Raw genomic sequence first — 17,283 nt, 5'->3', positions numbered from 1 at the left:
TGGCCAACACTCCAGTTGCCATCCTACAATACGCGGACAACATAGTTTTGCTGAGCCAAACCCCTATTGGCTTACAGAGATCAATAAATAATCTCGTAGCCTACTTGGACATGGAAAAGCTGGAGCTAAATAAAGAGAAAACCAAAGTCGTCTGCTTAGTGGACCGCAAAAAAAACAAGTTCAAATGGAGGGCCAAAGGGGCAATCGTCGAAGAAGTGAGCTCATATAAATACCTGGGCGTAATAATCGGGCAGGGGGCAACCCACAAAGAACATAAAGTGGCACTAACAGCCAAGGCTCAATCTTTAATTTTTGCTTATAGATTATAACGCAAAAAAATGGACTGCCCAAACCATTCCCATTTGCTGGCCGCACAAATCCAGCCCAGCTTATCCTATGGCTTGGCCCCTTGGTGTGGCAAAGAAGTGAACTTATTGAACGAGCTGCAGTCAAAGATTTATAAAGCAGTCTTTGACTTACCAAAATGTGTCTTGCCTGCCCAGGTTAGATTGGAATTCGGCCTCCAGCATCAGAAGTTCCGGGGAATGAGCAGCTTTATTAAACTTTGTCATACATTTTGCTCTTCAGACTCAGGCACTCTGAACAGCTTATGCTGGGATGCAATTAAGTTCCAGGGGAAGCTGGATACCCCCAACTCCTGGGGAAGCTTTTGAGAGTCTTGTTTGCCGAGTTGGGGCTTGAAACAGCGTGGGACAAAGGGCTGGACAGAGTAACCTTGGGCAAAATAGTAAACATCGCAGCCAAAAAAAAATTCTTTGTTGGAGGATAAAAAGGCGCTCAACAAGAGGCGGCATGGGTGGACAGTCATAAACTCCTACCGTCTCTTGAAGCCACAAGCATATTTATCCGCCCATTTTAGCTCACAGTTAAAAATGAGCTTCATAAAGTTTCGAATGGGCCTCCACGACTCAAAGGACTTACTCCCTCTGTGGAAAAAGGCATTTGAATCACAGTCCTGCCGATTATGCGGTTTCAAAAAAGAAACTCTAATTCACCTACTATGTGCCTGCCCAGCAGCCCAAGACCTCAGGAGGCAGCACTTAAAATCAATTTTCAATGACTTGAACATCCCGTCAAGCAGGCAAGCGGTGTTATGTTGGTTAGAGGGTACGTCATATATCCTTGCATGTAGAGGAGTCAAATACATGAACGCAGTTAGTAGACTTCTATGGCAAGACAATGATGACCTCAACTAAATCTCTGCAAAATGACATTAATACTCTTCTCAAGGGAGTCATACTGTTAACTCTGTTGTTTAAAGTTTGAAAGCCGCCAACCGCAAAATCTTTCATATCCAAATTTTACTGTTATGAATTTTTTAACAAAAAGTGATGTATTTTTATATATTGATAAATTGTCAATTTAAGTCTTTTATTCGCATCAGGGGGTATTGTAATGATTTTAATTAATTTAATGAACATACTCGGGCAGCCCAGGCCCCGTCAGGTGGACGGGATGGAGCAGTTCACAGGGGGTCTCGGGAACAGCCATACAGGAACCAGGAGACCGATGCCTGGTGACAGGTAAATGGGGCTGAGCTCCGTCCAGCAAACAGCTGTAACTCATTCCCGAGCAGAGCGCGTCAGCTTTGTGCTAGCTCCAACTTAACGCGAACAATGGGCCCTTTCATAGTGGGCATTGCAGCTGCAACCTTCTACGAGGAAACCTAACCGTACCTCACCTCAGAGGCCAACCAACCTGGCTCGCTCTCTCCTCCTCCCTGAATGACCTATTGCACCAGCATGTTCAAAGACAGGGCAGGGCCCAGCTCCATTCTCGTCTTCATCCCTAACAACTCCTTTGAGGGTGTGTTTAAAGCGAAACCTCGCTAATTAGAAAAAGCGCTCGCGCAGCAGATGGGGGGGGGGAGGAGGGAGGCTGCGCGATTCACTCGTGGGAGAGATAATTGCTGCCATTTGGCGGCGCGCGCTACCGCAAGTGAATCTCCACACGTGCACGCGTTGCCATTGAAGGCAATGGAACGTGTGCACGTGCTTGGCTGAAAGGCCAAAGCGATCGGAAAAGGTATTTTTGCCTTTTCAGCGCATGCGCGCTGCGTACGCGAGACCTAAAAATTAACTAAAACCACATTTAGCTCTTCCTTCATTTGCAGGTGGAATAGTTGGAAGTAGGGAGAACGCATATAAGATCTTATCAATTTCAGTGATATGGGTATAGATAATAATAAGGCCAGAACCCCCCTTAGCCCGCCCTCCCTCTGATGTGACTGACTTAGTTAGAAACAAGGGAAAGCCCTCCACGTAAAAATCGTCTGTTGCCAACGTCTCTTGAAGGCAGACAAAGTGACTTTGGCTGATTGTCTCCAGCCACTCTGGATCCCCTAGTTTTTTTTTACTCCCACAACATTACAAGTCCCAATTGTAAGGTTAGTGCTGTCATGATATACCTCTATCTATCTTCTGTGATTCATAATCTATTTTATGTGCGTCAGTTGAAATACTACCCTTACTCCCCTCCCCACCCAGTTGTCAATCTTGTTTATCGCAGTGAGAGATGGTGGAAAAACTATTTATAATTGGGAATTTCTCAGCAACTACTGAACGAATTTACACCATTTAAAAAAAAAGGTCTCTTTCTGAACCAAGAGGTACCTTTTTGCCAAATTTGGCGTAATTCCGTTCAGCAATTCGGGCTGTAGCTTGTTCCAATTTTTCCTATGGAAATTAACCTGGGGAAAATATGTTTTGGGACCCACCTTTTTTCTCTGCCCCCAGCTTGACGAATCACACCAAAACTTTCAAGACAGGAGCTGACCGGATCAGGCCATTAGTTTTGAAAAATTTGCAAACATTCGTCAAAAGGCACCAAAGATATTGGCAAAAGCAAAAACGTTTTTTGAATAGATATTGAAAAAGAAAGTTGCAGTCTACATATTGGTTGCAGCCCCACCAATAGTAGCAATAGCTGGACATTTAAATAAACCACACACTATGCTTGCGCTTGAAACAGAATGATTTTATTGCAATGAGGAAGACATCATGCAGAAACGCATCTGCAGGAATAAATCATTTTAACTACCCCGCGAGTGATCCAACCTGTGTTTAGTTGTTGTGTAACAAAATCACGTCTCACCCCCTTCTCTTGCAAAAATGAATTTGTTGGGTGTGCCAGAACTGCCGCTATCAGAGTCTGTCGACCATGTAGGCCTTGGGTTACCCGCAGGAATCCTAGGTATTATAACCAGGGGCAGGCGAAGAATATGTGCACAGTGGGAATGTGGCTGCAAGTTATGTTATGTTATGTTATGTTAATTTCATTCATAAAGCGTACAGATACCCATTGGGTTTCCCCGAGCTAGGGCATAGGAACTATTAAAATCAAGCAGAATTAGAATAGTCAAGTGTCAATTAAGGATTAGCAACACCACAAGGCTACCATCTGGAGCGGCGAATACAAATATTATTTCCCGGCTCACTGGAGCAAAATGGCTTATGGGGCGTTAAGGCCCATATGTGAACTACAAACCATTGAAATCCATATGCAGTTGGTTTGACGCCCGGTGGCAATAGGATATTGACAAAGAAAGTTACCATCCACCTATTAGTTGCAGCCCCACCAATAGTAGCAATAGCTGGACGTTTAAATGAACCACACACTATGCTTGAAACTGAATGATTGTATTGCATTTAGGAATGCATCACGCCGAAATGTGTCTGCAGGAAATAATAATTTTAATCATTCCACGAGTGCTCTGATTTGTGTTTAGTTGTTGTGTAACAAAAACGGGTCTCAACCCCGATCTGCAGAAGCACCCGCTGTGTGTTTGGAATCCAGGGTAAAATTGCGAAATGTATATACATATCTATACATATGTATATGTAGTCAATGTACCTATTTGTGGATCTAGGAATGGAAATCTATAAATACTTGCCTGTTGATATTGTCCTCAATATTATGGCTAGGATATTAATATATACGATATTCCATACTCAATATTCAGGACCTACACCCGTTCTTTCCATGTCGGTCTCAATGTGGTGGTTTGTAGTAGAAAAGTGTGTTTTTTTCATTGATCAAGAGCTGTTCTTGAAAACATTTAGGAACTGTCTCTCCGTCATTCAAAATCTCTGGAGTGAGGTCAAGTAATTTGTTATCGCTATCTTGTGAGACATTATCTGAAGTAATAAACTTAATTTGCTGGCAATATCAGTAAAGCTAACAGTGTGACTATATTGTTTCTCAGCATTACATATTTCTTTATAATAGTGAATTGTCCAAATGCATACAGCATTACCTATGAAACGGAATTCACTGCATCCAGTTTCTATCAGTGCAAAATCTTCAGCAAGCCAAAGCAAATTATCATCATTGATTAACACAGGATATTTGCCCAGCACATTGACTGAGATGAAGCAGTAATGGACCTCTTCTTCCGTATCTAGTAATGGTGTGTCAATCAATCCCAACGGAGCCTTATCATGTAAACCTAAAATAAAACAAAACGTTAAAGAACAATAAGGCGTCTGTGCTAAGTTTTTAACATTTTCCGAGTATATAAATTCTGAACAGGAAATCAAATTTAGAAAGATCCAAAATAGTAAACCAAGGCAGTACATTAGTATTGAAGACGTAAAGACTCCTAGATAGTTTTAGATGAGAAATGTCATTTGGAGTACTAATTTTAAAAATACATATTTTCAGCAAAATTATATATATTCACTTAGCAATGGGTTCCTGTCCCTTGAATATTCATTGTACTAGATAACACATACATTCAGTATTGTTTTCATTTGCAATGATAGCCAATCCAATACAATCCAAAAATTCTTTATTTTGGCAGTTTAGGCCATAAAAGATGCATAAAAGCATACATAAAAGCATTTGTTAACATTAGGTACACATAATATTTAACAAGAACATAGTATATTGAGAAGCAATGCCAGTAGATGGTAAAGGTTACAGTGGCAGAAAGGAAGGTTGACAATACAGTCCTATAATGATCTTACTTTCAGCAACTTGCTCCTAATGTGCCACATGGCCAAAAGAAATTTTGCAACTGCAAATACAATGTGTGGGGAGGAATCAGTATTCAATATTCTGAACGAGATCGCCAAGTTCCTTATGCCCATGTTCCTACATAGAGGCACAAGCCAATGTTTCCTAGGTGCAAAAACAACAAGTGATGGACCGAATGTGGATCAATGTCACACATTCCCCCAGTCAAAAGATCTGGGCCCAAATCCATCGTTTTTTCGCACTCCACACCACCCTGGGTTAGACAATGGCGATATGCAAATCAGCTCCGACCCTGTTGCCCCATGGGAACAGTCCAGTCCGAACTACAAAAGCCATGTCCTTCCCAGAACGGAATCAAGCATCTGAGGACCGGACCGGTTTCGAGGTAACACCTCTCATCAGCCCGGCTAGCTTGACTCCAAGTGGTGTGGAGTGCCTGGGACCCACGTCTGGGCATCCCCAGCGCACTTAGGGCGGCAATTGCAAAAACAACAAGTGATGGACCGAATGTGGATCCATGTCACACATTCCCCCAGTCAAAAGATCTGGGCCCAAATCCATTGTTTTTTTGCACTCCACACCACCCTGGGTTAGACAATGGCGATATGCAAATCAGCTCTGACCCTGTTGCCCCATGGGAACAGTCCAGTCCGAACTACAAAAGCCATGTCCTTCCCAGAACGGAATCAAGCATCCGAGGACCGGACCGGTTTCGAGGTAACACCTCTCATCAGCCTGGCTAGCTTGACTCCAAGTGGTGTGGAGTGCCTGGGACCCACGTCTGGGCATCCCCAGCGCACTTAGGGCGGCAATTGCAAAAACAACAAGTGATGGACCGAATGTGGATCAATGTCACACATTCCCCCAGTCAAAAGATCTGGGCCCAAATCCATCGTTTTTTTGCACTCCACACCACCCTGGGTTAGACAATGGCGATATGCAAATCAGCTCTGACCCTGTTGCCCCATGGGAACAGTCCAGTCCGAACTACAAAAGCCATGTCCTTCCCAGAACGGAATCAAGCATCCGAGGACCGGACCGGTTTCGAGGTAACACCTCTCATCAGCCCGGCTAGCTTGACTCCAAGTGGTGTGGAGTGCCTGGGACCCACGTCTGGGCATCCCCAGCGCACTTAGGGCGGCAATTGCAAAAACAACAAGTGATGGACCGAATGTGGATCAATGTCACACATTCCCCCAGTCAAAAGATCTGGGCCCAAATCCATCGTTTTTTTGCACTCCACACCACCCTGGGTTAGACAATGGCGATATGCAAATCAGCTCTGACCCTGTTGCCCCATGGGAACAGTTCAGTCCGAACTACAAAAGCCATGTCCTTCCCAGAACGGAATCAAGCATCCGAGGACCGGACCGGTTTCGAGGTAACACCTCTCCATCCATCGTTTTTTTGCACTCCACACCACCCTGGGTTAGACAATGGCGATGTGGAGTGCAAAAAAACGATGGATTTGGGCCCAGATCTTTTGACTGGGGGAGTGTGTGACATTGATCCACATTCAGTCCATCACTTGTTGTTTTTGCAATTGCCGCTCTAAGTGCGCTGTGGATGCCCAGACGTGGGTCCCAGGCACTCCACACCACTTGGAGTCAAGCTAGCCGGGCTGATGAGAGGTGTTACCTCGAAACCGGTCCGGTCCTCGGATGCTTGATTCCGTTCTGGGAAGGACATGGCTTTTGTAGTTCGGACTGGACTGTTCCCATGGGGCAACAGGGTAAGAGCTGATTTGCATATCGCCATTGTCTAACCCAGGGTGGTGTGGAGTGCAAAAAAACGATGGATTTGGGCCCAGATCTTTTGACTGGGGGAGTGTGTGACATTGATCCACATTCAGTCCATCACTTGTTGTTTTTGCAATTGCCGCCCTAAGTGCGCTGGGGATGCCCAGACGTGGGTCCCAGGCACTCCACACCACTTGGAGTCAAGCTAGCCGGGCTGATGAGAGGTGTTACCTCGAAACCGGTCCGGTCCTCGGATGCTTGATTCCGTTCTGGGAAGGACATGGCTTTTGTAGTTCGGACTGGACTGTTCCCATGGGGCAACAGGGTCAGAGCTGATTTGCATATCGCCATTGTCTAACCCAGGGTGGTGTGGAGTGCAAAAAAACGATGGATTTGGGCCCAGATCTTTTGACTGGGGGAGTGTGTGACATTGATCCACATTCAGTCCATCACTTGTTGTTTTTGCAATGCTTCCTAGGTGTCTTGTAGGAAGGGCAGAAAAACAGAACATGGATTTCCTCCTCATCACAGGAATTGCAGCCGGGGCATATTTTGTCCCCTCCCTTGGCCCATTTGCACGTAAAGGATTTAATAGGTAAGGTGCCAAACCTCCATTGGATAAATAGCTTTCTTGCCAGAGTCGGGAAATAATGTCCATAAAACTTTCGAAGTGGTAAGAATTTTTGGAATCCATAAAACGTTGGGTTAAAATGCCAGTGCGGGGTGCAAGCACATGAGAAGCAAGACTTTGTTCCTTATAAGCTTCTACGAGTCTTTTCCGGGGGACCCTTTGACAGCCTATTTCAGGGGCCTCCCACAGTTCGTCGAGGCCCAGCCAGGACAGTTCTTGCTTTACAAATGATAACCAGGGAATTTTATCACTATGGTTTAGGTTCATAACATGAACAAGATCTTGCCTATAGTGTTCCAGCTCGTTTGTTGACCAGAGCCTGTGCCAGTATCCTAGTGGTTTTAGTTCAAGGTCCTCCCTTATAGAGGGTAGACCCAAGTCTAAACGTAAGGGAAACAGGGGTGTAGCACGCGGGAGGGCCAAAAGGCGTCTCAGAAAATTATTTTCCAGACACATCAGCTCATTTCCAGCTTGGTAACCCCACAACTCGCTGCCATATAGTGCAGCCGACTTGGCTTGTGTTTTATACATTTCAACTGCTGGAGCTATGGGTTTATAGGTAGAAGAGTTTGTAACCTTTAAAATAGCCCCAGAAAGTTGAGACAGCCTTATTCGAGAACTTGATATCTGCGGTCCCCAGGCTAAGTTCTCATGCAAAGTTACGCCCAGGTACTGGAATGTTTTTACCCTCTCCAGGGATGTTGAGCTCAGTGAAGGGTTTGGTCTTGTTGTAGGGGAGGGGTTAAAAATCATAAATTTGGTCTTCCCTGTGTTGATCTCGAGACCGTACTGTCTGCAGAAAAGACCAAATCCGTCCAGGATCCGCTGTATTCCCATGGGGGATTTGGAGAGCAGGAGGGTGTCGTCAGCAAACATGATTGCCGGCTCCCTCCTGCCCGCCAAAAATGGGGCATCATTGTCCCTAACGTTAACTAAATGTGTTAGGATGTTATTAACGTAAAGGCAGAACAGTGTAGGCGCCAGGACGCATCCCTGCCTTCCCCCCCTTAAGACAGGAAACCTTTTTGACAGGGCTCCGCCCCTCCCACACCGTACCTGAGCAAAATTACCCTCATGAAGTCTTATTATGGCCTGTAGGAGGTGGGTGGGAACTCCCATCTCCTTTAAGACCTCCCAGAGTTTTTTTCGTGGTACCAAGTCAAATGCTGACTTCGGGTCCACGAACACCATGTACAACCTCCCTCCCTCAATCCTCACCGATTTCCAGTAGAGGAGGACGAGGCGGAAGATCTGGTCCATGGTGGACGTGTTCTTCCTGAAGCCAGCCTGGAGTGGGCTTAAGATATCTTTATCCTCCATCCAATCCAGGAGTTGGTCCAATATAAGTCGAGAATAAAGTTTTTGGGGCACATCTATAAGGCTAATCGGCCTGTAGTTGGCTGGGAGGAGAGGACAGCCCTTCTTAAAGATAGGGACTATCTCTGCCCCCAGCCAAGTACAGGGGATCGCCATGCCTCGTGCGATAGAATTAAAAAGGATGTGAAAATATGGCGCCCAAATCTCTGGTTGGGACCTGAAGAGGTCACCTGGTAATTTGTCAAGACCCAGTGCTTTTCCCAACGCTAGGCCGTCTATTGCACTGGCCACTTCCCCAGACTAAACTCCAAACTGTCTCCAGGGAGGGATAAGAGGGCTGCGACCACATCATTGGTGTCCTCAGAGCTGTCTTCATATAGTTTGCCAAAGTGGTCTTCCCATATGGAAGCTGCAATATTAGGCTCCACTGCAGCTTTAGGTTCTCCTGAGCCAGTATTAACTAGTAACCAGAATCTTCTAGAGTCCTTTGTTCTAAGGGCAGTTGAAAGATCCTGCCATCTGTCCCAGTCCCAATCTGACCTTGCACAAGCCATTATGCCCTTATACTGGCGCCTAAGATCGGCCACCCTGGTCCGCGCTGCACCTTCTTTGACTGCTGTGATTAGGTCAGACTTAGCCTTTCTGCATTCAGAGTTATACCAGGAGGAAGTTCGGATCTTTTGCTTAAGCTTCACCAACTCCTGGTAAAGAACCTCGCCCAGAGCTCCCACTAGGTCTTCATGGATTAGAGCTAAACTTTTACCAAAATCCTGGGGACTGGATTGGTTAATTAAATCGTCCAGGGCCTCGAGTTTTGGCAGCACAAGCTCATAGATTTTCCTAATGTTTTCTTCAGAATTTGAGAGTTTCTCCCATCTCACCCTACGCCTGTTAGAGGTTAATACCAGATTGCCCAAATCATCTCTGTCCTCAGGGGGTGGAGGTCCGGGATTTGCGGAGGATGTACCAAAAAGAGTAAAAGTGCATTGTGGTCGCTATCTGTGCGCGCACTTATTTTAAAATCCTCAACCTTTGGCCACAGACTAATATCTACAAAAATGTAGTCTAGTCGCGACTCGTGGTTCTTCCTGTTAAAAGTGCATTTGAGGGGGTGTCTGAAGTTGTTCGTCCATTGCAAGCTCTTAACGCGAAGTTGAGAGTCAGGGACATAATTTGAACCGCGAGTGGGGTCCAAGATTTGGGATGGGGCGATTGGCACACCGGAACACCCCAAAAGTCATCTTCCGCTGTAAGAGCCCCTTCCCTCAGACCCTCTAAAAGCTCAAAATGGCAGTTAAAGTCTCCGCCCATTACCACCTTGTAATCAATCGGTAACTGACCCAAGAAGGACGAAAGATCTTCTAATGTGGAGGACTCCATAGTTAGGCCAACAGGGCGGGAATAGACGTTTATAATTGCCAATTTAGGGGCACCAGGCCACTTCAATAAGACACACTGTATGTCCTGTGAGGACGTGGCTATGTTCTCCGCAGTGCATCCAATATGACTCGCTACCCACACCGCCAAACCACCCGAGGGCCTCCCCTTACCATTCCAGGTAGCCTTGATTTCAAAGATTGCATAACCAATTTTAGACGTTGGTTCCCTCGCCCAAGTCTCTTGAAAGAGACAAATGTCACTATTTGTTACTAGGGAGTCCCAATCGTCTGTATTTAGTTTATTGGCAATGCCCGCGACATTCCATGACAACACCTTCAGGGCTTTAGATGGATATTACATTTGAGGCCCTGTGTCCCCATATTACCACAATCATTGCTTACATACGAGACAGAGGTCCCGGAAGCAGGTGTTGGACTCTGGTTGGGTGGAACTAAGAGAATTGGAGTCAGGCCAGGGAGATCACAGGGAGACTGTGGAGGGAAATGTTCGCAGGTGATAGGAGATTTATCATCTTGAACCCATAACCCCCTCAGCGATGGAAGAAGACTAGGACAGGCACCCAAGCGTCAATCGCAAGAGTCCATTCCAGAGAAAGCTTCAAATCTGTTTTTAACTTTGAAGGGAGTGAAGGGGAGCAGATGTTGCATCCCTCCTGTTTCAAGAGCATGGTCCAACCTCCCGGAGTTATTGCCATAACCCCTTTGAGGGATGGTTTCCCACCCAAATACATTCTTTAGGGCCATGGAACCAGGCACCGGGGGGATATAGTGATTGTTATATTTATGGCCTAGGATGCTCGGCTGGGCCGGGGGTGGCCAGGGGCATGACATAGGAGCCACTAGGGCTCTTGGATAAAAGTAAGTAAGGTCACATGGCATGATTGATTTTCCTAAATTCCCAGGCATCCAACTCAGGATGTGCCTAACAGCTTCAGGATCTCTAAAGTTAACCACAATCAGGTCACCCTCGATGTCTTTCTCCCGCCCCCCCAGCCAGGGGAGTCGGCGCACATGCACGATCTCCCCATTGATATTACCTGGGAGTGGTCTATTCCGGGTCAACCAGTGCATAGTTTTATTTTTGAGCTGTAGGGGACCTTCTCGCTTATCTGGGTCAAGTGTAGGAACACCCGTGAGCACCACCACATAGGGCACTGCTTCCGGGGGAAGTTCAACCTGGCGCCCCCTACGTTTTTCAGCTCTATTTGGGGACTCCCTCTCTCTGGCCGGCCGCAGTGTTGTTGCAGTCGAGCTGTTTCCGCCCTTCGGGATAGCACCAGCAGCTTGCATGGCTGGTCGGGATGGAAAAGTAGAAGATTTGGCCCCTTGAAGATTGTGACTCACTGTTTTGGTGGGTGCGTTAGGCTTTTTAAATATATTCGATGTAGTGGTAGTGGATGCAGCTTCAGCCGCCTGGGCTGGAGTTGGTTTTGGAATGGTAGATAGACCAGCCCCAGCCAGTACTGGAGTTGGATTAGGAGGAGCTTTCTGTTTTTCCGCTTTGTTGAGGATAGCCACTTCCAAATTCCCCAGCCGCTGCTCAATACCCAGTAGTCTTTCTAAGATTGGAGAGGTGAACGTCCTAAGCAAATGCTCAAGAAGCTCCAAGGTGGGGACAGTCGGCTGTGTGTCCATCATATTGGCACTTAAGGAAGCTGTACCAGTTAATGTTGGAATTTCCTGTAGAGTCACTAGAGTGGTTTCAGATCTTATGTCCACTGTTGGTTTGGGGGCAGAAACTAACTTCCCCCTTTTCCCCTTGCCGAAGTCGGAGTGACTAATTCTGCCTTTTTGGAGTGAACCCCCCTTCCTCCTTCTTTTGTTAGGAGGTGGACCGTGGGCTTTTGGGACCTCTATCTTTCTAGATTGGTTTCTATTGGTCATTTTGGCTGTGTGAAGGGCGGCTGGTGGAACTTCCAGACCTTCACCAGAATTACAGGGTGGTGAAGAAGAAGTTATGGGAGTGCTGTTTGAGGCCCCAGGTAAAGATGGTAAAGGGGAGGTGTCCCTTAAAAGTGCAGGAATACCCTGAGTGGCAAAGGAATCCTCAATTATAGGGGCCCCCCCTGAGCCAGATGTTAAAGTAAGCGGAGTTGATGTCAAAGAGAGTCTAGCTTTATAACCTTCGATGGAACGGCGACGCTCCACCCTTCTCTCAGCTAATGCTTCTTCCCTATCTATTTCAGAAATGGATTTCTTAAAATAATTGTCTAGGGTGCCCTTGTTAGAGTTTACCCCCGGGGTGCTAGGTAGAACAAAATCCATACTAATATAGGTTTGCAACTAAATTGAAAACCAGAATCCTAAACAAGGATATCTAGTCAGGAACTCGAAATACTTAACACTTTGGCCCTTCCAGGGGGAGGAGCAAGGAGGAAAGAGTGCAGGATGAAAAAGAGTCCTAACCTAACAATACAACTCATACAAATAGTAAAACAGAATAAGATACTATTACCAGGCGAAATACTAGAATCAAGATAACAACCAACACAGCAGTCTATACGAAAGTCACAGATCTGGTAGATGGAATTGTAGGAGAGAAAGAGAAGGGCCCCAGCCTAGCCTCCCACAGCCACCTAACGGCCACACAACGGCCCGCCCTTTGCCCGGCCTTAGCCCCAGGCTTGGACCCGCGCGCGTCCCGCTAGCGCGAGAGACAAAGGTTAATAAGTAGGAGTTGGGGGCGGGGAAGAGACACCAGGTGCGCTGGATGACGAGGCGCTAAGCACCCTGGGTCTCACAGTCCCTGCCCCGGTGATCTGCACAATGTCTGCCTCACGATGTCTGCCTCAGCGTCCTATTACTTCAGGGTCCAATGTAAGGCATCAATCAGGGTCCAGGCAGGAGGTCACAAAACCGGCAATACGTCCAGGAAATTCAATTAGCCCAGGTCGCGGCTGCGAGCGGCTCCCGCGGAGCGGGGGCCGCGAGCCACTATTTAAACACACGGGAGTTGGGGGCAGGGAAGAGACACCAGGTGCGCTGGATGACGAGGCGCTAAGCACCCTGGGTCTCGCAGTCCCTGCCCCGGTGATCTGCACGATGTCTGCCTCACGATGTCTGCCTCAGCGTCCTATTACTTCAGGGTCCAATGTAAGGCATCAATCAGGGTCCAGGCAGGAGGTCACAAAACCCGCAATACGTCCAGGAAATTCAATTAGCCCAGGTCGCGAGCCGCTATTTAAACACATGGGAGTTGGGGGCGGGGAAGAGACACCAGGTGCGCTGGATGACGAGGCGCTAAGCACCCTGGGTCTCGCAGTCCCTGCCCCGGTGATCTGCACGATGTCTGCCTCACGATGTCTGCCTCAGCGTCCTATTACTTCAGGGTCCAATGTAAGGCATCAATCAGGGTCCAGGCAGGAGGTCACAAAACCGGCAATACGTCCAGGAAATTCAATTAGCCCAGGTCGCGGCTGCGAGCGGCACTCAATTCCAAAGGGCAGTATGTCACTTTATTTTTAAGGTATTTTTATGTTGGATAGGGATCCTCACGGGGATGGAGAGCACTTTTAATTGCAAGTGCAGTACAAGTAATTCATGCAGGAACTTTTACAGATACATTTACATAACCTGAGGAAATATGACATATGACATCAGAAGAATGAGGGTTGTGGAGGAGTTAGACAGAGAACCGGAGACGAATGAGTCAGAGTGTATCACATGAAAATAGTAAATGCAACATAAACCATCATAAGAACAATGAAATTATGAGGCGCATTTGAAGGTACTCAGGGCCTCAGAGGCACAGAGCAATCCTTGTAAAACTAGCATCCGTTATCTCTAAATCCCCATATCTACACTATTGTGCAGCTCCCTGAACTATCAAGAATAAGATTATTACAAACCGGTAAACGTCATCACCCCAATTAGGGTCCCACTCATTCCAGGCCTAACATGCTGAGGCTGTCCCGCTGCCAGACAGGCACTTCACATTTTAGTCCTTTTTAAGTCTCGGCTAGTCAGGGCATGTGCTGTCTCGAAGAAAAAGATTGACCCTAATTAGGATGTCAGTGGTTAAGCCTCCTACCGCTATTTGGAGGCTTACCGACCAGCATCCTTGGTTTGAATTTTGACCTTCGTATTACCATTATGACGGTCCGAATTCAAATCCGGAGACCATCGTCCAGTTGGCAACCAAACATAATCCCCCTGTCAGGATTATGATGTTGCTTTCTCACAGGTTTTCCATGTCACATGGAAAGCCTGTCAGAAAGTGACTTTGGGGGCCTCTAGAAGGGATCCCTTTTCCGCTGCCTCCGGTTGGGGGCCCAGCCTCGTAAATCCCTGCACAGAGTGCCAAGCACCATGAGGTGCCTGTCACATGGTGCAGGAATTTACAGTGACATCCATTTCTCAATGGGAGCTTGTGCTACGTCCGGTTTCCAACTGCCGCAAAAGCTCCCATAGGGAAATGGAAGTCTGCAACTGCACCGTGTGTGGACCCATCGTAATTGCGATTTCGGACCGCTGGCCCAATGTTGGTCGATTCCCAAACTGCAGGGATGTTAGTCGGAGGAAACTACAACCGACATCCTAATTAGGGCCATTGTGTTTAATCTGTGGGCTTCAGCTTACCTGCACACTTCCCATTTGTTCGCTTCATCGTCTGTCTCATATTCTTTGTCACCATTCGTCCCTGGCATGCATGGTCGTGCCTCTCCTTGAGTTTAGCCCTCGATCCCCTCAGAGCATGGACCAAATATGTAAATATCTACTGTTCCCTTTAATATGATCATTTTAGGACCTACTTTTTTCTTTTTTAGAACTCTACACAGTGGTCATGCTTTTACCAGCCCTGTCTCTTCCCACCCACCCTCATGCCCTGTCCACAGAGCACACCTTCCCTGTCGCTGTTTTTCCCTTTATTACTGTTTTCTGTTTCCCCCACCTCCTACCTCTTCACTCTGGTTGCTCCCTCACAACTCCTTTTGCTTGCCTCGTCCACAAATCACCCCCTCCCCATCACTGCTTTAAACCACCATTGTAATATGTTTCATTCTAGTGAGTGTTGGTGTTCTGCTTTTCAGGTTTTGTCAGTGTATGGCAGGTGTGCTGATTGGAGCATGTGTGCATGCTGCTATTACTTGCCAGATGTGTAATCTCTGTTTATTCTGTGTGTGTAGGTACTAGATGTGTGTCTGTGTTTACACCATGTGTGGTCATTCAGCAATGGTGTTTATAGCTGGAAAATCAGATTTGTTGCTTCTCATTTCATAGCGTGGGATTTTATGTCTTCAAATCTTTCCTGTCTGTACACTTTCTTACTTTTTCCTAATTCACCGGAGAAGTGATGTTTGTGCACCATTGTTAACTTGAATTCTGTTCGAAAGAGTCAGGCTGAGTCTTGATGTCATCAAGCCTGCCTGACCCTCTGTGTCCATGGCAAAAGTATTCCTTTTAGTGGGGTTGCTCATGCAATGTATTTCCTCATGTACACTACTGTAAACCAGCCTAACACTGTGATTCGTTCTGGCTCTTTGAACAGTTTTATATAGTGCCAACCTCACCCAAAGATAGTGGAGCACTTTACGTTAGCACCAGTTACTTTTTTGTGTAGTTATATATAGCAACAACACCACCAAAGGTATTGGAGCCCTTTACATTAGCACCAGTTCCTTTACATAAGGACACATTCATTTTAGTTTTGGATGATTATATTAAGTGACTTGCCCTGAATCACGGATGTTAAGCCGATGCCAAAACTCCAACCTGGTTTCCCATCTCCATAGCTGGCAGCTGTGGCCCTTACATCACATCCTCTACCAAGAGGATGCTACATCGTCTCCATAGCCTCTGCCTCAGTTCCATATTTTGTGATTACGAACAAATCACCTAATCTTAATCAATCGCATTTCATGTTGGTTGCCCTTCTACCTACCAGCCATTACTGCTTGCCCTGCTGAAATTCGTTGCTTAGATTCCCTCCTCCCTAGACTCTGCTTTTCACATTTATTTTGAGCAGTTTTATATAGCGCCAACACCGCCCAAAGGTATTGGAGCACTTTACATTACCACCAGTTATTGTTTTGTGCATTTTTATATAGCACTTACACCACCCAGAGGCTTTGGAGCGCTTTACATTAACACTAGTTACCTTTAATGAGAACACTGTAAACTTAGGCAAATCACTTAATCTCTCTGTGCCAGCCCGGATTTGCTGTTGGTTGACCATCAATCTCCAGCCCGTTGCTGCTTGCACAAGCTGAAATACCATTGAACAGATCCCCTCTTCCCCCAGATCCCCTCCTCCCTGACTCAGCTTTTCACATTGTTTTTTTTCTGTGCAGTTTTAAGTAGCGTCAACACCACCCGAAGGTATTGGAATGCTTTACATAAGCACCAGTTACTTTTTTTGTGCAGTTTTAAATTGCACCAAACACCACCCGACATTAGCACCAGTTACTTTACTCAAGGACACATTCATTTTTGTAGGCACAGGGAGATTACGTGATTTGCCCAGAATCAAGGATGTTAAGCCAAAACCAAAACTCAAACCTGGTTTCCCATCTCCATAGTCTGCAGCTCTGGCCCTTATGCCACATCCTCTCCCAAAAGGACTTCACATCGTCTCTCTAGCCTCTGCCTCAGTTCCACATTTTGTGATTACTGGCAAATCACTTAAACTCCCTGTGGCTGCCCGCATTTAATGTTGGTTGCCTGTCTACCTCCCGCTGGTCGCTGCTTGCCCCCACTGAACTCCACGGCACGGATCCTTTTCTCCACTGATTCTGTTTTTCAAATTTTCTTGTGCAGTTTTATGTAGCACCAACACCACCTGAATGTATTGTAACTCTTTACATAAGCACCAGTTACTCTTTTTTGTGAAGTTTCATATAGTGCCTACACCACGCAAAGGTATTGGAGCACTTTACATTAGCACCAGTTACTTTTTAGGTTTCACATGCACAGCGATTGCGCTGTGTGTGTGAAATCTATTGTAATTAATATAAATCTTAAAAGGGGCTTACACCCTGCCTTCACTTTTCATTGGTTTTTATGCTTGCTACTTACTTTTCCTCCATTTTTATTGGTTGCAGAATGCTGTTTCCTGTTACTCCTTTTGTGTTTCTCTTACCAGTGTCCCAAGGCCTAAGTTTCAATGGAACTTCTTTTATTTGGTGTCATTTGCACGTGGTTCCGCGTCCCAGCTTACACACATTTGCAGCCTGCTTGTCATCTGCATGTTTTTTGTTTG

General features: G+C 46.3%; 1 protein-coding gene across 1 annotated transcript in view; it reads right to left on the bottom strand.

The window, feature by feature from the left end:
• KCTD19 (potassium channel tetramerization domain containing 19) overlaps positions 1-17,283 on the bottom strand; it is a 2,885,268-nt gene that overhangs the window by 2,239,426 nt on the left and 628,559 nt on the right. The window contains exon 3 of the mRNA XM_086945566.1: positions 4,277-4,468. Within this exon, the coding sequence (XP_086801692.1) occupies positions 4,277-4,468 (192 nt within the window). The remainder of the gene's footprint in view (positions 1-4,276; positions 4,469-17,283) is intronic.

The sequence above is a fragment of the Lissotriton vulgaris genome, chromosome 12, assembly GCF_964263255.1.
Source record: "Lissotriton vulgaris chromosome 12, aLisVul1.2, whole genome shotgun sequence".
Classification (NCBI taxonomy): domain Eukaryota; kingdom Metazoa; phylum Chordata; class Amphibia; order Caudata; family Salamandridae; genus Lissotriton; species Lissotriton vulgaris.
Note: the sequence above shows the minus strand (reverse complement) of the source record. Positions and strands in the feature narration are given on the sequence as shown.